This window comes from Purpureocillium lilacinum, assembly GCF_023168085.1.
Source record: "Purpureocillium lilacinum CBS 284.36 DNA, scaffold_3, whole genome shotgun sequence".
Classification (NCBI taxonomy): Eukaryota; Fungi; Ascomycota; class Sordariomycetes; order Hypocreales; family Ophiocordycipitaceae; genus Purpureocillium; species Purpureocillium lilacinum.
The window spans coordinates 2,253,937-2,274,940 of NW_027072113.1; the positions used below are offsets into that span (position 1 = coordinate 2,253,937).

The 21,004-nt window shown below is 58.5% G+C and overlaps 9 protein-coding genes across 9 annotated transcripts; 5 read left to right on the forward strand and 4 right to left on the reverse strand.

Moving 5' to 3' along the window:
- Positions 1 to 200: 200 nt before the first annotated feature.
- PLICBS_004265 (uncharacterized protein) lies at positions 201 to 1,087 on the forward strand (the record flags this gene model as incomplete). Its single annotated transcript, XM_018327012.1, has 2 exons — positions 201 to 918; positions 972 to 1,087. 2 exons carry the CDS (start codon positions 201 to 203, stop codon positions 1,085 to 1,087), a joined length of 834 nt encoding a protein of 277 aa, XP_018174474.1.
- A 179-nt stretch (positions 1,088 to 1,266) lies between these two features.
- Positions 1,267 to 2,040, forward strand: PLICBS_004266 (uncharacterized protein; the record flags this gene model as incomplete). Its single annotated transcript, XM_018327011.2, has 2 exons — positions 1,267 to 1,272; positions 1,642 to 2,040. The coding sequence occupies 2 exons, from the start codon at positions 1,267 to 1,269 to the stop codon at positions 2,038 to 2,040; spliced, it is 405 nt and encodes a 134-aa protein (XP_018174473.2).
- A 217-nt stretch (positions 2,041 to 2,257) lies between these two features.
- PLICBS_004267 (uncharacterized protein) lies at positions 2,258 to 3,055 on the reverse strand (the record flags this gene model as incomplete). Its single annotated transcript, XM_018327010.1, has 1 exon — positions 2,258 to 3,055. One exon carries the CDS (start codon positions 3,053 to 3,055, stop codon positions 2,258 to 2,260), a length of 798 nt encoding a protein of 265 aa, XP_018174472.1.
- Positions 3,056 to 6,704: 3,649 nt separating this feature from the next.
- On the reverse strand, positions 6,705 to 7,421 carry PLICBS_004268 (uncharacterized protein; the record flags this gene model as incomplete). Its single annotated transcript, XM_018327008.2, has 1 exon — positions 6,705 to 7,421. One exon carries the CDS (start codon positions 7,419 to 7,421, stop codon positions 6,705 to 6,707), a length of 717 nt encoding a protein of 238 aa, XP_018174470.2.
- Positions 7,422 to 9,914: 2,493 nt separating this feature from the next.
- On the forward strand, positions 9,915 to 12,026 carry PLICBS_004269 (uncharacterized protein; the record flags this gene model as incomplete). Its single annotated transcript, XM_065600479.1, has 2 exons — positions 9,915 to 10,345; positions 10,412 to 12,026. The coding sequence occupies 2 exons, from the start codon at positions 9,915 to 9,917 to the stop codon at positions 12,024 to 12,026; spliced, it is 2,046 nt and encodes a 681-aa protein (XP_065456551.1).
- A 657-nt stretch (positions 12,027 to 12,683) lies between these two features.
- PLICBS_004270 (uncharacterized protein) lies at positions 12,684 to 15,103 on the forward strand (the record flags this gene model as incomplete). The annotated part of the gene is made up of 5 exons (XM_065600480.1): positions 12,684 to 13,157; positions 13,212 to 13,252; positions 13,307 to 13,839; positions 13,894 to 14,080; positions 14,134 to 15,103. The coding sequence occupies 5 exons, from the start codon at positions 12,684 to 12,686 to the stop codon at positions 15,101 to 15,103; spliced, it is 2,205 nt and encodes a 734-aa protein (XP_065456552.1).
- A 1,001-nt stretch (positions 15,104 to 16,104) lies between these two features.
- PLICBS_004271 (uncharacterized protein) lies at positions 16,105 to 17,276 on the reverse strand (the record flags this gene model as incomplete). The annotated part of the gene is made up of 2 exons (XM_018327007.2): positions 16,105 to 16,982; positions 17,096 to 17,276. 2 exons carry the CDS (start codon positions 17,274 to 17,276, stop codon positions 16,105 to 16,107), a joined length of 1,059 nt encoding a protein of 352 aa, XP_018174469.2.
- A 506-nt stretch (positions 17,277 to 17,782) lies between these two features.
- PLICBS_004272 (uncharacterized protein) lies at positions 17,783 to 18,714 on the reverse strand (the record flags this gene model as incomplete). Its single annotated transcript, XM_065600481.1, has 3 exons — positions 17,783 to 18,271; positions 18,338 to 18,617; positions 18,677 to 18,714. 3 exons carry the CDS (start codon positions 18,712 to 18,714, stop codon positions 17,783 to 17,785), a joined length of 807 nt encoding a protein of 268 aa, XP_065456553.1.
- A 945-nt stretch (positions 18,715 to 19,659) lies between these two features.
- Positions 19,660 to 20,789, forward strand: PLICBS_004273 (uncharacterized protein; the record flags this gene model as incomplete). The annotated part of the gene is made up of 3 exons (XM_018327005.2): positions 19,660 to 19,712; positions 19,788 to 19,917; positions 19,971 to 20,789. The coding sequence occupies 3 exons, from the start codon at positions 19,660 to 19,662 to the stop codon at positions 20,787 to 20,789; spliced, it is 1,002 nt and encodes a 333-aa protein (XP_018174467.2).
- Between the last annotated feature and the right edge of the window lie 215 nt (positions 20,790 to 21,004).

Consider the following 21,004-nt stretch of genomic DNA (forward strand, 5'->3'; position numbering starts at 1 on the left):
CACGCTGTTATGGTGTTGCCGTCGGCAGTCGTGGCGGGGCATGGACACTACTGAAATCGACGGGTATTTGTACGACCGGTGCCCCCGCGCCTGACTTACACCGGATCGATCGTCGAGACGGCACGGCACGCATACCACTCGCGCCACCGAGTTGGCCTCCATCTACTTTGTAGGTGCTTCGACCCTGCCGACTGCCCAATATGCTGCGCACTGTTACCGGCCTGTTCGCCGCTGCGGCAGTGGCCGTCGCCGTGACGCCCATCACCGACGACGCCATGACGCAGCTGCTCAACGAAGGCGGCGTCTCGCTGGCGATGAAGGCCCAGCCCATGTTCTTCTTCGGCCAGGCCATGAACCGCCCGCCATGCATCCCGACGTGGGCCACCTCGGGCAACCAGCAGACGCCCAGCTCTCCGCTCTGCGACTACCCCGACATGGGATGCAACTGCGTCACGCCGGACAAGGGCATCGGCAACCCGTCGCAGCGGTTCCCCATCTACTACTCGTACTCGCGGTGCTCCGACACCATGGTGCGCGTGGCGTACAACCTCTTCTACACCAAGGACGGTGCCAAGCCCAAGGGCATCAACGGCCACCCATACGACTGGGAGCGCGTCCTCGTCGAGCTGCGCAAGTCCGACGACACGCAGTGGCGGCCGTACCAGCTGCACCTGAGCCAGCACTCTGGTTACGACCGCATCCTGTGGCCCAACATCCAGAACACCTTTTCCGACAGCGACGCGGGACAGCCGCGGGGCGGCGACAACGGGAAGAAGAACCTCGACCACCCCAAGGTCTACGTCGCGTGGTCCAAGCACGCCAACTACCAGGACCGCAACACGGGCTGGAACGACCCCCTCTCGCAGTTGACCAACAACGCGTTTCGCTCGCAGGACTGGTGGTACTTTCCGACGCGAGGTGAGAAGGTCCCCGACGAGCTTTGGGTGATGGGACGTGCTGACGGAGAACAGACGACTACATTCGCGCGGATAGGTCGACGGACGTGGGCCGCCTCATTGCGAGCCTGGACTGGGGTGATGCGTCCTCCAACCCGCCTTCGGTACACGATGGACTCTGCACAGCGTAAAAGGTGGTTGCGCAGCGGTAGGTTTGGCTTACATTCTGCCAGATGCGAGCAGGATTGCGAGACGCATTTGAGAGGCGGTATTGTCCCAAGGAAACTGGGGATCGCAGACAACCTGTGCGATGGCCGGACTGTGTTGAACGTATGGAGATGTACGGCAGATGAAACATCAAAGTGAAATGATGATGGTGCACCTAAGTTAGGTGGCGGATGCAGGTACAGCGTCGTTTAGCAGTGGCTGAGTCAGTGGCAGAAAGTGATTCCAAAAATGCGGCGGCACGTGATGGCCCATTGGTCCGCTGAGAGCAACGCTGCCAACAGCAGCAGTAGCGGGCTGACAAACGCAAAAAACGACCTGTACCCCGCGATCCCGAAGACGGCCGAAGCTTCCAAGCGTGTCCAGCGCCCAACGACTGAAGGCGACACTGCATATAACCCAACGTAGCTCGACAAAGACCCTCAATCGCGCTTCTCTCCTTCTCATAGACAACTGAGTCAGCGTCAAACACGTCTTGAGCCACCACCGTGCCACAGAGATCCCTCGCAGCACAGCTCAGTATCAGTCCACAAGCACCCCCACCATGGTCCGAGAAATCAAGTCGAGCGCCGAGCTCAAGGAGGTCTTCGCCAGCAACACGTACGTCGCCGTCGACTTCTTCGCCGACTGGTGCCCGCCGTGCAAGGCCATCTCGCCCGTCTTCGAGCAGCTGAGCGGCAAGCACGCCGTCGAGGGCCAGCTGGCCTTTGTCAAGGTCAACGTCGACAACGTCAAGGAACTGGCCGTGCAGTACCGCATCACGGCCATGCCGACGTTCCTCTTCTTCAAGGACGGGACGCAGGTCGCCGTCCACGGGCAGAAGATGGTGCAAGGCGCGAACCCGCCGGTTCTCACCGCCGCGGCGGAGAAGCTGGGCGGGCTGGCGCGGAAGCGGGCAGAGGAGGCCGCGGCGAAATGAGTTTGATGTGTGAGGGCTTTGGGAAAGAAGATGGGCAGCTGTGTCGTTTAATTGGAGCTGCCCCCGTTGCATTGGAAAGGCGCTGGAATGGATTGATGTTTAGAGTACATGTGCATGGCGGAACTGGGAGCACCGCGTCAATTCTTGGGACGAGTCCACGCTCCTCGGTAGATGATGAGCATAATGATACACGTTGACGTCCCCATACTTTTTCGCTTCACTCGACCTCAAACGTGACCTCGCAGTCGACGTCGTACGAGACGTCCTCGGGCTGGTACGTCAGGTGCTGCTCCTCGTTGTCATCGTCACCGACGGGCATGTCGGCGTACCGGGCGGCGGCGCCAAAGGCCATGAGGCGCGGCGGCTGGTCGCTCAGCTGGCGGACCTCGACGGGCTTGACCGACTTCTTGTCCATGGCCTCGGCGTAGGCCCTGGCCTTGGCGAGGGCATCGCGGTACGACGAGCGCAGGGCCTCCTCGCGCAGCTGCGCCTGCGTCTCCGGGGTGAGGAACCACTCGACGCCGCGGACGCTAGCCAGGGGCACGACAGACATGCGTGTGGTGAAGTCGCTGAGGCTGTCAAAGTCGCGAAACGTGGCGGTCAGGCCAACGCTGGCTTCGTAGACGCGGGTGCGCTGGTGCTCCTTATCGCGCTCGCCCTGGGACGAGTCGGACGAGTAGCCGCTCGTCATCCCGACGTGCGTCTGCGCGCCGTAAAACGTGTTGTGGCGGCCCTTGTCCTTGCTGCGCTCCCAGTACGAGCGCGTCGTCATGGAGCCCGACGTCCAGCGCGTCACGGCGGCGTCAACGGCCGGCGAGGGCGCGCGGTAGTCGGCGTGCCGCGGCGCCGCCAGCTGCCGCACCTGCGCTTGGATCTCCTGCGCCGCCTTGCGCACCTCGGTCGACACAGCCGCCTGCTCGGCGCCGCGCGAGCGCACGCGGATCGAGACGACGCCCAGCTCGGGCTGGCGCTTGATGTTGCCGGCGCCCGACACGACGACCTTGATGGGCGCCATGGGGCTGGCTGACGGGGGCGGAGAAGGGCCGGCGGTGGTTTGCGGGTTGATTTGACGGACTGCGCGCGAGGGAAAGAGAAAGGGAGAGGGGGGAGACGAAGGCGGTCGTGGATGAAGGTGGTGGTGGTGGTCTGGTGTTGAGTCTGACAAAGTCGCATTTCACGTGTCAACTAAAGTCGATGCAACATGTTGATTGACCCCGCCAATCCCTTTCAATCGTAAGCGGGCGAAGCTGAGCTACCACTGGGTTTACCGTACCAGTAGAATTAATCCCCCCAAGCCTGGAGGGGAGCTCTCGGTCTCCGAGCTCAGATGCGGCCGCGTTGAACTTGCCAGTCCAAGTTCTCGATTGATAGGTTGAGCGTCAATGATCTGCTATTTTACAGCGAAGCCTACCTGACTGGAGCACACAAGTTCAACAACAAGGTTTGGTGACTACCTGACAGCTGGGCGGGTCTGACTCCAGTGCCTGGACCCTGGTTTATCAGCGGTCAACGTCCGGCAAGCCCCTCGTCCACGTCTGTCATGTGGCCGTGCTTGACTTTCTGGATGCAGCAGTCAGTTCCTGGCTCTTTCGCGCGTTGGCTGTCAATTCCCATCGAGGTCCCTTTCCACGAAGCGGTCACACCACATTGAATGAATGCCGCGTGCATGCACCGGGGCGATCTGCTCTGAGGGCTGAACCCGGTAAGCGTGCCACCTGTAATGCCTGCCGGCCTACCTTGGGTACGACGAGGCTGACGCAGACTCCTGCGCCAGTGATATGGAGCACGTTCCATTCTGCTCCATTTCACGCATTGATGACTTTGGCCGTAGTCTGGTCGGATCCATGATCATATCCTGGTCCGATTGCTATTCTTTTCTTTGAGTTGCTACTTCCAACTAGCCGCCTGGGACATCCCGAGGTCATTTGAGCTTTTTCGTTTCTGTCCCCTCGACATGCCCTGACTATGCAATCGGCACCAAATTCGCTGACCACACTCCAACGTCTTCATAGCCAGAGCACGTTGGCTCACCCCCACGGCTCTCCGGCATACACGTTCCTTTAATCCGTGCTCGTTCCCAGACTCGGCACTACACACCGCTCCCAGCCCGCGTTCATCAATCACCTTCAACAATTGCCCGACAGTCCAGTCGACGAAAATGCACACACATGGTCTGGGCTTCACTGATCAGACCGGGTTCGTTCCCATGGCAGGCATATTCGAGCAACTGCAGGCGTGCTGGTCGCCGTTGAGGTCAAAGGCGTTGTGATCCGCAGCCGGCTGCGACTGTGTCCGCTACATGTAGGACACGGTCGGTAGGTTTAGAGGCGTGCCTCAGTTGTAGTTGTCACGACACCGACAGGGCTTGAACTCGGAGTCTCGGTTATGCGACCGTCCCCAATAGGGCTCGAAACCTCACTTGTGGATGTTGGTACGGGCACAGGGGTGCTTTCAGTCGTCGTGAAGATGTCGTCGGGCTTGGGCACGGGCTCGGCTCTTGCAATGGCAAGTCCGCCGGCGATAGCGAGGATCGTAGTGAAAGTCTTCATACTGACAGGCTGACTGACCTGAGGTGCTGGAAATGGAGAAGGTTTGCGTGTGAACAAATGAGTCGCGCTGGACATTCTATTCCGATAGCTCAGCAGGTTCCCCAGTCCCTTTAAGTAGACTTCAAGAAACTGACGTTCTTGTTGGGCCGACGCATAGCCGTATGTGAGTACTGGCGAGCATGGCAAGGTTCCATGGTTCCCTGGAGAAGTCGGCAACGTGGCGATGCTCTCGCCGAATGGAAAGTCCTACTCTCTTTCATGCTCTCTTGGCAGAATGCAGATTTGAGACCTTGACCCGCCGCTGTAGCGCATGCTATCCAGTGCCCAACGGCAGACAAGTCTCAGCATCTTGGCTGCGTCGTGCATGAGGTCTGGTGACGTCTCATGGGGCAAGCAATGAAGACGATAGATGGTGGTAATAAATCAGCATTGTCGTCGGGTGCTGCGCGGAACATTTGTTTTCACGGGACCCAATGAGGCCAGTAATGGAAAGCTAGATAGAGTATTCCCTGCCTTGGCGCCGTGGCAATGACGACTTCTTCAGGCATCCTATCACCAGCCAAGACATGGATCCTGCGGGAGAGCGCCGATGACCCGCATCGTGAGCCGACAATCATATGGCCAACTCGGCACAATGTGATGAGACCCATCGAGAAGATCCATTCCTTTCAAGGGCTAAGTTGGGAAGTCAAGTACCGTTGTAGTGGCTGGGGTGAGGAGTCAATTCGACGTATGGGCAAGTATGAGGCGCAGCATTGCGTTGTTTTCGAAGGCACTTCAGCGACTGAAAGAGTATTAGCTGATTCTGTTTGAGGTCATATTGATCAAGCATATACAATCAAGCACCCAGAGAAGCTAGTACTTTCGTAACATAATCCCAGCACAACGTCTGTTTGGTGCGCGGAAACCACAGCCGACCATCCGTGTCCCGCCGCCACAGCATTTCGCAAAAAGTGTTCCCCATCAGCTTACCATCGTCTATTCCGGCTTGGGCTCACGCCGACAGTCGAAGCCACTGAGGTTGCAGCCGATGTAACTTATGTTTGCCCTGTATGTCCCGTATCGGCAACCCCCGAGCCCACTTTGTGGGTTTGCAACGGCTGCCAGTGTAAGCGACGAGCCGCAGTGGAGATGGGCAAGGTATTCAGGGACCTCAAGTCAGCCAATTGCGCTGATCAGTTGGGGTCCTATGCACCGCCTATCATCCAGACCTGCACGAGAACATACCGCCTCTTGGAGGAATAGAATACAAGTGCCGTAGGTCTCGGGGTATAAAATCGGTCGAATTCCCCAGCTATCAAGTTGGAGTAGACCGTCAATCCAGCTTCTACAATTCTTCTTATATCCCGTTAACCATTACATTTCGGCCTCTGCAAACATGAAGCTCACCAGCACTCTTACGACCCTTTTCCTCGGCGCTGCTCTCGTGGCTGCCTCCCCGGTTGAGACAGAAGACAAGGTCGCGAAGCGAGGCGGTTGGATGAGCGGAGTAAAAACATAGTATCTGCCCTTGTCTAATGTCGTACTGACCTGCGCTAGGTGTGCAACGGCACAAGCTGCAAGTTTGGGCTTTCCAACTGGTGAGTCTCTCATAAGTTTCCGAGACTTCGTGCCCTATATGCTAACGAGAATTAGGTCTTGCGATGTTGGCAAGGTATGAATACGAAAGACATATTTCGAAAAATCTCCATTACTAACAGGTTTTGTTAAAAGTGCACGAAGCAGAGTGGCGCCGGTGATGGAACCCCGTGTCACGCAGTGGATGGCAGGACTTACTGCCCTGGCAAATAGCAGACCGGATTCATGTTGACTTCAGACTACAAGATGGCAGTGACTCATATACTCAAGCATTCAGACACACAGTAGCTGGGTAGTACACAAATAGAGCGAGGTTTTTGGGCGGACGAGTGAATACAGTATCCCTGCCATCGCTTTAAGACTCTCTGCCCCTTAGTAAACACTCCATCAGTCGATAATATTATATCAATCTATAATTCCCCTGCACATTTCGTTGAGAACTGTGCTGACCATTACCACTGCCTCATCCACAGGCGCAGTAGCACGAGCAGCTCAAACCCGTTGCCTCCTGCAGATTCCCACAACCACTCCGCTCAACTAGTACGCGTTAAACACGTGGGAACAATGTCTAACCCCCAAGCCAAGTTTCCCCAAGTTGTCAATGCCCTCCTTGGGCGATTTGAAGCACTTCGTGGGGCAGAGATCGCGCTCCTCCTGGGGAATATCGTCAAACCGCGTAGCCATCCTCTGCATGACACAATCCAAGCCTTTGTCCTCCAAACCCAGATCGTATGTCTTGCCATCTTTGTATGGCACGTTCAACAGCTTTTGGCAGAAACAGATGGCTCGCTTGCACCTGTAGAGCTCAATTGACTGGCCCTTGCAGGTCTCTTCGAGGCGCTGCGTCACGTCGCGTTTGGCCTTCTCGAACGCGAGGCGCTGCACTACTGCGTCGACACAAGCGTGCCCAAGTTTGAGCACGTTGCTGTTGCCCGCATTCTTCCTGGTATCCTTGATACACTTGGCTGCTATCTCGCCACATTCCACGTGTTGTGACGCCATGGCGGGAAGGCTCTCGCAGTACTTGAGGAGACGACGCTTGACGGGGATGTGGTCAGAAGATCCCGGCTGTGTCTTTGAAGGCTTCACTCCGTTTGCGGGACACTCGTCGATCATCTTATCGACGCATGCCATGATGGACTCGAACCTGGTGCAGCTGTGGCGAACCCCGGTCTTGTTCTCCGTGTCGATGCACGCTTCCGCGAATTTGCTGCAGGTCGTCGCCGTCTTGGTGTCGTCCCCCTTGATGTCCATGCAATATGAAACAGTCCTACTCTTTATGAACTCATCGCTGGGAAGGCTCGTCTCGCACGCCCTCCGCTCAAGCGAGGTTGCTGCCACGGCAAGCCCGGTCGTGAGCGCTAACGCCGCGATAGATGCTTTCATGTTGATGGCAGAGTCCGATGAGATATGTTTCAAGATGATGTTCGTGGCTGCCGACCTAACTGATTCGTGCTGAACTGTCCGTCAGAACGACTAGTGCGCCTCAGTTTCCTATTTATAAGGAGAGCCAGCAGGCTCGACAAGGCCAAGAAAGTATCGAAAATGCTCCGCCCAGGCGCGGTAGACATGGGTCGGCCAGGCGCTTTCCGCCTCCGCATCTCGCGGCTTTATTCTTGTGAGCATGGACGCGGCGGCAATGCAAGGTCTGTCTGTCTTTTGTTGGCAAATTTAACAGCAGGTCACGTCAATGTTGCGAGGGATGCGCCAATGTGCGAAGCATATTATATTGCTGCCCAGCTGGCAACTGGCTGGCAACTGAGTACTAAATGCTGTACACGTCAGAAAGCATTGGCGCTTATTATATTGCCAAGGACACCTCTTGGCCACAGGGAGGGCTGGAATTGGACCATGTGAAGCATAGACAGCGAGTGCAAGGTTAACAGTGGACTGATTTGCATGTTAAGGACAAGGCATGACAACCTTATGTCATGTATAATTTGCTGGTGATTACGCGGCATATTGCATGCCCTACTAGGGGCCGTGCTCTCTGGTAGAGTTCACTACATGTACTCCGCCGCCTGCATTGAATGGGCTACAGTTGAGAGCTGACCACTGCAATGCGACGCCTAGTGCAAGGTTATTCCCTGCAATGTGCACGAGGACTTGGCGTCAAAATGTACTCCGTAGTCTTGAACGCTGCCGGGCGCGATTGGCGTTATTTCTCGTAAGCTTATATAGGTGTGGAAGTCTCAACTCACTTGTGGCCTCAAAGAATGTTACCTGCGATCGATGCCACAGTTTTTGGTCATGAAGCTTTCTGATCACAGACACCAACACCTTCCTGATTTCTTGTCATGTGCACCGCATGGGGCTATTGTTGTCATCACTCAGCAGTCCGCCACCAGCATACATGTAGGCCCGTACATGTACTGGGCGACGGTTCGCTTCGTCTGGTCCCCGCGCCTGAGCCCATTTGTCGACATTCAAACCATGATGCACGATGATCGCAACTACAACCTGTATTTCGTCTACAATATGGACAAATTGTGCAAATTATGCAGTGCTGACGTTCTCGCTATATTTCCAGCATCAGCCCCGCGGAGCGCCTCCTCAGTGCCTGCGGCTCCTGCCTTCATACAGGCAAGCAGTCGTGCTCACGTGGTCGCTTCATATTGCGCCTGAGATGGCACTGAGCCGATTTATCATGTTACCCTGACCACCACACTCGCTGTACATCGGCCTTGGCCCAAGTCGTCACGGACACAGGCAACAGCCCCCCTGCAATTCTCAAACTGCAACAGGCGAGAAAAGCCTTGATATGTCGACCAGATTCTGAACCTGGTGAAATGCGCGCATTCCAAGTGGACTCCAGAGACGACGATTGTGGCTCTACAAGAACCATGCCACGTTTACTTCTATTTCAATGCCACCCGCCACGATGTGACCGGAATGCCCACGATCAGACGGTAAAGTCGTTCCCGTCTATGGCTTCTCTGCACCGTCTCCAAGTCGCCCGGTCGGCATATGCAAAGCACAGTCTCCAACGTTGCATGCCGTATCTGCATGGACCTCCTCCGTCGCAAGTGTAGCTTATTCTCGTTCCTGCCTGCAGGTGACGACCGGCGCCCTCAAACAAGGTTACACTAAAATTTAAAGCTGCCGTATGACAAGGTACCCTGCTTTCGCGCTCTTGGCATCGAACGCCTGATCCACACTTTGGCGGGCTGGAACTCGCAAACTGAGCAAGATTGAGAATGTAACGCTGAAACGAGTCAAAACGACGTCCTTGGTACGCCGTAAACGGGATTTTCTCATTGGCTCCAAAGCCACGTTCTGAGTGCGTTTCGGGATGTAATGAAGATATTTTCGACGGCTGGGTCCAGGCCACATCAGGCTGTGATGCTGGCGAACATTTAAAAGGCATCCAGACACGGCTGTGTATCTGACTACGAGATCGAGAGGATGGACTATATTCTTTTTGCCACAAATCTTGCTATTTCCTTTTGTATCTGCAGTTGCCAGCTCGAGGGCTTCAACTGAGAGGTTCCAATCTGGCTCACGATGGGACCATCATGGCTCCTCCCCGCCTTGCTGGCCGCCAGTGTCCCTGGCACTGTCGCGGACGGAGTCGGCATGATTGGGTTCGGCAAAACGATGTATGTTCCTCCATGCACATTTGCGTGCCGTGGAGTCATCGCAAGTTGTCAGCTCAAGTGCACGCCGGCAGACCAACACGCCTCGCACGGCGGCGGCCATTCGGCGACGACAACACCGCCCGAATGCTACGCGAGCGACCCATCATTCATGCGCACGCTGGCGCTGTGCATACACGCGTACTGCCCTACAAGCGACAATCCGCCACTCGGTGTGATTGAGGACTACTGGAGAACTCACCTCGCGTCGGGATCTATCGCCACGAACGACTTTCCTCCAGTCATGAGCTACCAGGAAGCACTGCAAGCGGCCTTGATGGATGAGCGCAACACTACAAAGGGTAGCAATGGGACGCACGGCACGGATGGGCATGGACTCACGCGACGGCGTCTCGTGCCTCGGCATGGTGGTCATGATACGGATGATGAGCCCGATACCTCACCGACCAACTCGTCCCTCCCCGTCATCAAGTCTGGCGCGCCGCTCAACGTGACCAGCTTCATACGACAGCGGGACTGGCAGAAGCAGTATAACGGTTTGCTGTCTTTTGAGATCAACGAGATCGGACACGTCAAGTACACGTGAGCTGCCCGCAGCACCAGACGGCAATTTGTTCGCGACCTGGGCGAGGCTAACAAGGGACGCAGGCTCATTATCGTTTTGGTGGCTCTTGCGCTGCCTATAGTCGTGTCTCTCGTTCGCTTCATTCCATCTCTGACACGAAGCCGCACATGGGCGTGGGCCAACTCCATCCTCGTGTACCCGCCGATCTGGGGCGACAAGCATCGACAGCCCGCCGCGCGAGCTCTCGGGGGCGGCTTCATTCCCACTCGCGGACAGTCATGGTACATTCTCATTCTGGTTGTCCTCAACGTCATCTTTCTCGTTGCGCCCTACCAGAACCTTCAACCACAGTCCATATTCACAACATTGCGGGAGCTGGAGCTAAGCACAATCGGGAACCGAGCTGGCGTCATGGCAATGGGCAACGTCGTCATCCTGACCGTTTTCGCCGGCAGAAACAATCCTCTCCTTGGCCTGACGGGGTGGAACTACGATACATATCTGCTCTTTCACCGGGTTGTGGGCTACCTCGCCATCTTTCACACGGTGCTGCACTCGGCGATGCTGCTCGCGTACTACAAGGTCTTTGGCGACTACAATACTGAGGCCTCCGAGAAGTATTGGATCTGGGGCATCGTCGCCACGGTTGCGGCGTCGGCGCTCTGGCCAGCGTCGGTGTTGGCCGTGCGGAAGCGCTTCTACGAGGTGTTTCTATCGGTGCACCACATTCTCGTCGTGCTCTTCCTCGTTGGTTACTTCTACCACATCTTCTACCGATACGGCATGAAGTGGGGTTACGAGATTTGGTGCTACATCGCAGGCGGCATCTGGGGCGCGGAACGCGTCTTTCGCCTGGGTCGAATGGTGCTCATGGGCTGGCGCACGGCGAAGGTGACAGAGGTCGCGGGCTCCGGTGGCGAGTATGTCCGCGTGGACATTGACGGCGTGTTTGCCCAGGGCCTGGTCTATCTCTACTTTCCGACGCTGAGCTGGCGCCTCTGGGAGAACCATCCGTTCTCTGTCGCGTCGTCAATGCTCCATGACAAGGAGGAGAAGGAAGCGCAGTCGAGTGGAACAGACACTCCAGCGAGCAACGAGTCGACAAAGGAGATCAGCAGGTCTCGCATCAGTGCCCATGATATCACGTCGAACACGATGCGGGAAGGGCGGACGTCGACGCGTCAGAGAGTGACGATTGTGATGCGAAGGCAGTCTGGCATGACGGCCCGCCTCGGAGACAGAGTAGCCGCAGCTGGAGGCGTGGTCCGATTACCGGTCCTCGTCGAGGGTTCGTACCACGCAACACCATCGTCCCAGCTGTCTCAATGCACGACGCTGCTCTGCATCGCCGGCGGCGTCGGCGTGAGCGCCGTCCTGCCGCTGCTCCACGAGCACACCAGCCGCGGCCGCCTCTACTGGGGCATGCGGACGAGAAGCCTTCTGGACGAATTCGAGGCGGATATACGGAGCCTGCCCGCGTCGGTGCAAGTCGACACAAGCATCGGGACACGTCTGGACACGGGCGCAATCCTGCGCGAGGAGCTGGCATGTCGAACGGATGACCGAGGGCCGGTAGGGGTGGTCGTGTGCGGACCGCCGCAGATGGCAGACGCGGTGAGGAAGGAGGTGACGAGGCTGGCGAGGAGTGGCGCTTTGAGCCGGGGAATAGTTCTTGTTGATGAGACGTTTAGCTGGTAGATGATGTGAACAGTTCACAATTGTATCTTGGGTCGTTGCAGCAAGACAAGAGACTGAGACATGTGTCAGTCTCAACGGCCTGCGGGCGCCGTGTGTCTTTCGGGGTGCCGCATTAACATGGAGAGGTGCAGGTGCCAACTTGCCAGCGCCCGCAAAACGTCTAAACGGGCGTGTGACGCGAGCGCCGGGGCATGCAGCATGCAAGGAAGCAGGGAGCAGTCAAGCCGCAGCGTTGTGTTGGGTCAGTGGATGGAAAGTTGCAGGTTGCAGGTCGCGGGTCGCAGGTCACGCACGCCACCCAGGCAGGTGACCGTGTCCAGGTTGTGACTTGCAGGCGGTTCCTCCAGGGGCTGGGGTGCTGGCGCAGGTCCACGTGGCGCTGACGACTCACCAGTCCAGTGGATCAATTCAGCGCCACCCACCCGCTGCATCGGCCCATCTTATCTAATCTGATCCGTGGGTCTCCGGCTGACCACCGAGATGCCCCGACAAAATCGAGCGAAGGAAGTCCTTGGTCATCTTCCTCCTTCACCAGCCCGGACCAGACCATCGTCGACGACCAAGCCGGGCGGCGAGCAAGGCAGCGTGCAAGGCAGCCGCAGCGCGCTCCGTCACCCTCATGGTTGCTTCGCGCCGAGCCGATTGAGTCGCACCGCCATGCGGCCACCGCCCGCTTTCGCATTCGGCGCCGCCGGTCTCCTCCGTCTCCTCCTCCCGGTCCTTCTCCTCCTGCCCAGCCCGGCCACCGCAAGCCGCGCACGCGAGCTGAGCTTCTGCGCCCAGGCATGTCAGAACTGCCTGCGGTCATTCCGCTTCACCGACTCGAGCCCCACCGACTCCAAGTTCTCGCAATCTTGCCGCAGTCACCTGGCGCTGTCATCGGCGTACCTCTGCTTTGAGACCGTGTGCGGCCCTGAGGACCGCGCAGCATCCATTTCGAGCGTCAATGAGACTTGCATCGACGTCATTGGCAGCCCGGTGCCTGGGTTCGAAATTGTGGCTAATTACACGGCCGACGACATCTCCCGCCTGCGCAGGGTCACCAGGGATGAGTCGCTGGCTGTCGGCGAGCCGTTTTCGGAGCCGGTGCTGCCGTCGTCGGAGCACTTCAACGCGTGGTTTGAGACACTTGTGAGCTTATTCAACTCCTTCTGCCTGCTCGAATGAGACCTGACGTCGACTCAGGACGCTGTTCAATATGTCCAACGCCACCATTTCTACTACGGGTATGATTGACAAACACCCTTGAGCTTTGACCGCCATTGTGCTAACCGCACCAGCATGGCCATGAATATCTTCTGGGTCGCCGTGGTAGCCGTCGGGGTATCTTACAGGCTCTTCCTGATCGCCTCCCGTCTGTGCGGCAGGCAGGCCTCCTGGCCGACGAGGGGCCCCGCGGTGTCAACCAAGAAATGGGTCCAGCGCAACATCACCATCCCCGCTGCCTTCGGTTATCGATGCGCGCAAGATGTCTGGTGGGGCACGATTCCTCCCAGAGTAGAGTCCATCACCATCTTGCTCTTCTTTCTTCTCAATGTTGTCTTGAGCATATGGGGTTACCGAATCACCAAGGTCAACTACTACTTTCCCACCAAGGAGAAGCAGATCATCCGATATGTCTCAGATCGCACGGGCATCATCTCCTTCTTCAACTTCCCCATTCTCTGGCTCTTCGGCATGCGAAACAACCTTGCCATGTGGCTGACGGGATGGGACTACGGCACATTCACAAACTTCCATCGATGGGTGGCAAGGATCTCAACGTTGCAGGCGGTGATACATTCGGTGGGCTACACTGTGCTAATATTCCGAGGTGCGCCATCTTTCCGCGTTCGCCAACTGCCCAAGGCATGCTAACACTTCACAGAGGGCGGTTGGACTTATTACAAGTATTGGTTCACGCAGTGGTTCTGGAACGCCGGCGTCATCGCAACTGTCTTTATGAGCCTACTGGTTGTTCCAGGCTCTATTTACTGGATGCGACGACACCGCTACGAGATGTTCCTCATTTTGCACATTGTGCTATCCATTGTAGTTCTGCTTACAATGCTTGGGTAGGCATTCGCCATCCCTCTCATCTCATGGAGTCCGCGCTGACCAGTCAAAGACATGTTTCCATCTTCAAGAACCACGAGTTCGATGGGCTATTCTGGGTACCAGTATACATCTGGGTCTTGGATCGCTTAATACGGGTCATCCGCATCATTCTCTTCCATCCACGAAGCTGGGCCGCCGACTGCCTGGCCACGTACAACCCCTCGTCCAATATCGTACGCCTCGTCGTCCCTGTCAACAAGTCGGCGTACAAAGTCAAACCGGGGACATTTTTCTATCTCATGATTCTAGACGACTCGCGCCCCTGGGAGAGCCACCCCTTCACTGTGGCGTATGTTTCAAGCGAGTACTCCGCGAAATCCTTGAGCGAGCAGGCCCCGCTGCTAGACTCCGACGACGACCTCGCCCAGGGTGGCGAAGACGACTTGCCCCAACCAAGCAAGCCGTGCATGACATTCCTGATTCGCCCATATGACAGCCAGACTCGGCGACTGCAGGAGCTCGCGGCATCCGAACTGTCGAGCCCTGCGCCGTTGCGAGTCATGGTCGACGGCCCCTACGGTCACTCACAGGCGTTCGCCGAGTACGACCATGTGCTCTTCATCGTGGGAGGCAGCGGCGTGGTCACTGCGCTGTCGTATCTGCGATCCCTCACCCACGCCCACAAGGCGCCCAAAGTTGAGATTCATTGGGCAGTGCGCGAGCCGGCATTTGCCCGGGAAGTCCTGGGTGACATCGCCGAGTTATTCAGCCCGGGCAACCTCGCGGTCGACTTGTACATCTCTTCCCAAACAGGATACGTCGACGTCGGCGAAATACCCCCAGAGGTGCGACAACACTCTCGAAGACCCGACGCCCGCGCGCTTGTAGCCACGACGGTTGCCAAAGCCGGCAGGGAGGCTTTGGCCGTCGTCGCGTGTGGGCCAGCCAGGCTCTCCGACGACACCAGAAGCGCCGTCGTCGAGGCGCTAGCGGACTGCGAGTGCCGGATAGATTACTTTGAGGAAAGTTTCAGATGGTGACGTGGGTGCGGATACGGTATATCCCATGTTACCACATTATAGACCAGCTGCGCCCGCCGTCACTGGCCGCGATGCTCTCGCCAGGCGACTGAGCGTTGCCTTCGACCTCTTCTGCCTTTGGCAGTCCCAGATCCAACTATTCAGGGGTCTTGTCGTCGCATCTCATTGTTCAGTGCCGAGTACGGAATGCACGCGCCCTACTGGCTGGCGAGCCCTGTCGCTTGCAGGATCACAACCTTGGAGGCGACGACTACAGCCAAGCGCTACGCACATCTATACGCGATGCCATTGCTTTGCGTCCAAGAGCTTCGTGAAAGATTCATTCGAGGCGGATACACGAGCGACGGACAGGCCGACTCATATAAAGGTCTTACGTCAATCACACACAAGACATGACTTTTCTTGGATACCGCCAGGCCGTGTTCGCTCCCCATTCGCCGTTCGAGGTTCCGGCCTTGCTGCATTCCCAAGCGCAGACGGGATCGATCGCGACCAAGGAACGAGCATTGGAGCATTGGAAAGACCTGGTCAGGATAGAAGATACTGTGATGATTGCATATATAGAGATGAAGCTACGGTAGCAACGATTGAATTTTCAAGAAACAGCGGCATACTGTTTGGGTTTGTGATGTGGACGGGAGCTGGATGCCTTGGTATGGCGCCGGCCAATGTCAGCATCACCCAATCTGGTGTTAGAGCTTACACGTGAGTGTGCCGGGTGCTGCGGCAGATATGGCATGCTGCCAGTCATGATATATGCCCATACTTCATCTTTTCATTACATCCTCCCAAAGCATTGCAGGCTACACCAGTAGTGGCTGTTTCGCTGCCGGCAACGGACTCGGATGGCCGTGGCCCCCCCCCCCCCCCCCCCCCCCCCCGGACCATCTTGGTGAGATTACCAGTAATCAAGCACTTGACACTACACTGTCTACGGTTTAAAGGCGAGTCATAACGTCATGTCGTTCACGGCCTTCTGGTTTCGACAACATGTAGACCGATCAGGCGAGCAGTGTTTCTAGAGGCTCCCCCGCCACCCAGCGCTCTAGGTTGGCGACCTGCTTCCTGTAGAAGCCGCTGATGGACCTCTCCTCGACATAGCCCATGTGCGGCGCAATCAACACATCGCTCCTCCCGTTCTTGCCCCATTCCGCGCTGCGCCACTCGCTGTCCCTCGGCAGCGGCTCCAGGTCAAAGACATCGAGAGCGGCGCCGCGGATCTTGCCCGCCTTGAGCACATCCAGCAGGTCGCGCTCCACGACGAGCGGCCCGCGCGACGTATTGACGAAGAAAGCCGAGGGCTTCATCTTGCCCAGGTCCTGCGCATTGACGATGCCGCGCGTCCGGTCCGACAGCACGAGGTGCACGCTCACGACATCAGCCGTGGAGAAGAGCTCCTCGCGGCTCACAGCACGGAACGTCTTCACGCCGTCAGGCCCCTCGACAGGCAGACCCGCATGCCGCGCCTGCTCGTCCGCAGCCTCCTGCGTGAGGTTAGTGCTCCACGCGATGACCTTCATCCCGAGGGCGAGGTGCATCGCGCGGGCGACCGCGGCGCCGAGACGGCCCAGCCCCAGCACGCCGAGGGTGCCGCCCGCGAGGCCCGTGGCGAAGCCCGTCTGCCACAGGCCGGCCTTGACGTTGGCGTCGTTGCTGGCGAGGCCGCGCGCGACGCCGAGGATCATGGCGACGGCGTGCTCGGTGGTGCTGTCGGCGGGGCCGGCGTGCGTGTCGGTGGCGCCGGCGACGGGGATGCCGCGCGCGGCGCACGAGGGCAGGTCGATGGCCTTGTTGCGCACGCCCGTGGTGAGGAGCAGCTTGAGGTTGGGGAGGCGCTGGAGGAGCGCGGCGGGGAAGGGCGTACGTTCCCTCATGCAGGCTGCGAGACGGCAGTATAAGCACAGATGGTACTACTCAAGCACACGACGGACAGAACAATTGTTCACGGAGGGGCATGAGATGAGACGCAAGGGAGGAGGGAGGGAGTCGCACAGATGACGTCAAAGGGCTCGAGGCGCTGCACCAGCTCATCCTGGACCTCGCGCGGTGCGACGTTGTACGGCAGCAGCGTGTCGGGGAAGTATGACACGGCGTACTTGGAGCCGTCGAGCTTGTCGTAGAACTGCTTGGCGCAGCCCTGGTAGTCGTCGAGGACGGCAATCTTGAGAGCCATGATGTGATGAAGCTGTTGTTCGTCTGTTGGACCGCGAGACCTACATTATACAGAGCCGGCAAAGGGGCCATGTGGTGGTGTTGTCGTGTATTATAAATGCAGGACCCGTGGTTGGGAGTCGGTCGGGGCAAGCAACGGCCGAGTACAGTCTCCGACCATCGGAGGCACTGTCCGGAGGCTGAGGGGGGGCCGGCAGTTCCACAGCGCGGCCATACGGGACCGGGTGTGCCGGCCAGACTAATAAGCGTGACAGTCGACGGGAGTGGGAGGCGGCTAAAGACTCACCCATGTTGTTCTTTGTCAGAGATGGCGCATGCGACTCTACTGGTCCACTAACAATACACCGAGGCAATACGGACGCATATTAATGGTCGTACTCGCATGGCACCTTCGTCTCGCCGCTAGGCGATCAAGCGTAATGGAATGGCAGCCGTCCAAGAGAACCGGCGAGGTATATACGTTACAGTGATTCAAAACTACATACAGCGCCCAGGGGCCACGGGGACCTAGATCTTGCTCGGCCGCGACCCTCCGTCGATGCGAATCACCGTCCCGTTGAGCATCGAGTTCTCGATGCACTGCCTCGCCAGCAGCGCAAACTCGTCTGGACGGCCAGCCCGCCGGGGGAACTCAAACGTGGCCTCGAGGCTCTTGCGCACCTTGCCCGACATGGCGCTCGTCATGCGCGTCTCGAAGAGGCTGGGCGCGATGGTGTTGCAGCGGATGCCGTGCCGCGCCAGGTCGCGCGCCATGGGCAGCGTCATGGACGCCACGGCGCCCTTGCTGGCCGAGTACGAGATCTGGCCCTTTTGCCCGTCGAACGCCGCCGAGCTGGCCACCATGATGACGACGCCGCGCTCGCCGTCCGCGTCCGGCTCCGACTTGGCAATGTGCGCGACCGCCTGCCGCACGAGGTCGATGGTCCCGCGCAGGTTGACGCCCAGGACGAAGTCGACGTCGTCGAGGCTGAACGGGGAGCCGTTGCGGTCGAGGATCTGCGGGCCCCTGGCATCAGCATCCCTCCACGCCAGTTTTTTCTTCATTGAGGGGCAAAAACGTACGGTAGCTGGTGTCGAGACTCCGGCGGCGGGAATGACGCCGCCCACGGGGCGTTTCGTCTGCTGGGCCCATTCCGCGGCGCCCTCGACGGCCTTGGAGATGGACGACGAGTCCAGCACGTCGCAGACGAAGAACTTGGCCGACGAGCCCAGCTCGGCGGCGAGGTCCTTGCCGTCCTCGTTCATGTCGAGGATGGCGACGTTGGCGCCATGCTTGATGAGGTCCTCGACGCAGGCCCGCCCGAGGCCCGAGGCGCTGTTGGTGAAATCTGATGTGAGCCAGCTGCGCGTGCAGGAAGGGACTTGTCGCAATCGGAGGGAGCGGTGATGATGCTTGCTTACCCGCCGGAGACGATAAAGGTTCGACCTGAAATTTTCATGGTGGTTCTGTCAATCTGCGCGCGGCCAAGGTGTGGACGGTGGAGGAGGGTGAACGGAGCGGCTTCATCGCGGTGTTGGGAGCGAATGTCACGGTCCGGTGGGTGAACCGACGAGCCGAGGCCCAGATGGGATGGAGAGCTGGAGAGGATGCGGGCGGGACGGGAGCGGGCTGGGGTCGCTACAGTGGAGGCACCAGGTTCGGTCCGGGGTCCATGGGTGCCGTGCCTTCCAACCGGAAGCCTGGCTCACCTCTGGACGACTCCTCCGAGCCCTAGACGCGCTATAGCCGTCCGCTGTCAACGCTGCCCGCTCTGCCCTGCACAACCTGGCACGCAACATGGGCACCCTGGGGCCCGCATCACCGACGAGATTGCCAACCTAACAGCTCGTCTATCAACAGCCTCTCTGCTCGCTTTAAGTATTCGAGAAGACTCAACGAATCTCAGAGTATTACATCCGAATCCGACTCTCGAGAAGCCCGTCCCATCCATTCTGCATCTCCTCCGCCATGCAGTCTCGAGCTGCCCTCCTGGGCAAACGTCATCACCAAGATTAGTCAGCGTCGTTTTGGGCGCCGTTCCAGCTCAGCCTGGGAGCCTTATCGGCGAACCAAGCAACGAGGTCATGCGCCGCTCGATTCCTTTGACAGACCACAACCACGCAGCCATTCACCGCGACGGGCTCACACATGCATCGTCCTTTATCGTCGGCAACCAACCACTGAAAACCGGCTCCTGCTGCGGCAGCAGACTCGCCGCGTTCTGGTGCGACCGAAACCCACGACCGCCTCGAGTCCTCCCGTCAGAATGACGAGGCCACGACGCTCGTCGGCCGCGAGCCAGGAGAGCACGGGGACGGCCCGCGACCAGGTACGGCCCGAGAACTCCGGCGGTTGCAATCATACTTCAGTGCGGTGCTGACGGCCGTTGCAGGAGTTGGGGAGCATGTACGACTATCTGGCCAAGATTATCCTCCTTGGGCCCAGCGGAACGGGAAAGTCAGTTGGCCTCTGCGGGAGCGAGATATCCCGTGCGCCGCCGACGATCACGACTGACACTTCGTTCTCTTGCAGATCCTGCTTGTTGCATCGCTTCGTCAAGAATGAGTGGCGGGTCCTCTCATCGCAGACCATCGGCGTCGAGTTCGCCAGCAAGATAATCAAAGTAGGCACCGGGGCGCGTCGGAAACGGATCAAGCTTCAGGTGCGCGACAGCCGAGCCGAACGCTGCCATGTAAGCGATGCTAACTATACCAGCTCTGGGACACGGCAGGCACCGAGCGGTTCCGCTCCGTCTCGAGATCATACTATCGCGGTGCCGCGGGCGCGATCCTCGTCTACGACATCACCTCGCATGCCTCGTTTCGAGCACTACAACCATTTCTCAACGACGCGCGCGCCCTTGCGTCACCGAACTTGAGCGTCATGCTCGTTGGCAACAAGCTGGACCTCGCATCGGACACCCTCGTCGACACGAGTCTCGCGCCAGCGACGCCCAGCAGCGTCGGGTCCACCTCGACCATCACCGCGGGCCCCATGGCCTCATCCGTTTCTCTCTCGACGTTGAATACCGTCAGCACGTCCGCTGGACCCAGCACTTCGACTCCCTCGGGTAGGGATCGGGGCAGCTCCATCGGGGCGGGGACACAGCAACGTGCGACGATTGCGCCCGAAGGACGGGAGATTACAAGCGCAGACGCCAGCCGATGGGCGAGCCAGGCTGGGATCCCGGTGGTGACGGAAGCCAGCGCGCTCAATGGTGAGGGCGTTGACGAGATCTTTGGACGTCTTGCGCGCATGATCCTCACCAAGATCGAGCTCGGTGACATCGACCCAGACGACCCGATGAGTGGGATCCAATACGGCGATGCCGGGGGTTACACAGCCAGCGACGGGGGCAGCATCAAGAGTTCCATGACGGGCGGGACCATGGACGACGGCGCCGGGCTCGGACTGGGCCAAGCGGGCCTGCGTAGGCGGCGCAAGGGAAAGAATAAGAACCAGAACTGGGGTTTGCGAGAGTGGGAGGAGGTCTTTACGCTGTCGAACAGACGGCGAGGCAACAACTGCTGCTGAGTGGTTCGAAGTCGCATACTACGTCATTGCTTTTTGTTCTTCTTGGCGGCATGGAGCAAGCGGTTGATTTGCCTTTGGGAGGAGGCTCCCTTTCGTTTCGAGCCTTGCTGGCGTTTGGTCGAACCGGGGATACTGTATGGCGAGGGCGCTTGTGTTTGCGTGTTTTGCGCGTGTCTTTCTGAGGTGTGGACCACCGGAGGATCCAGCTGCAGGCT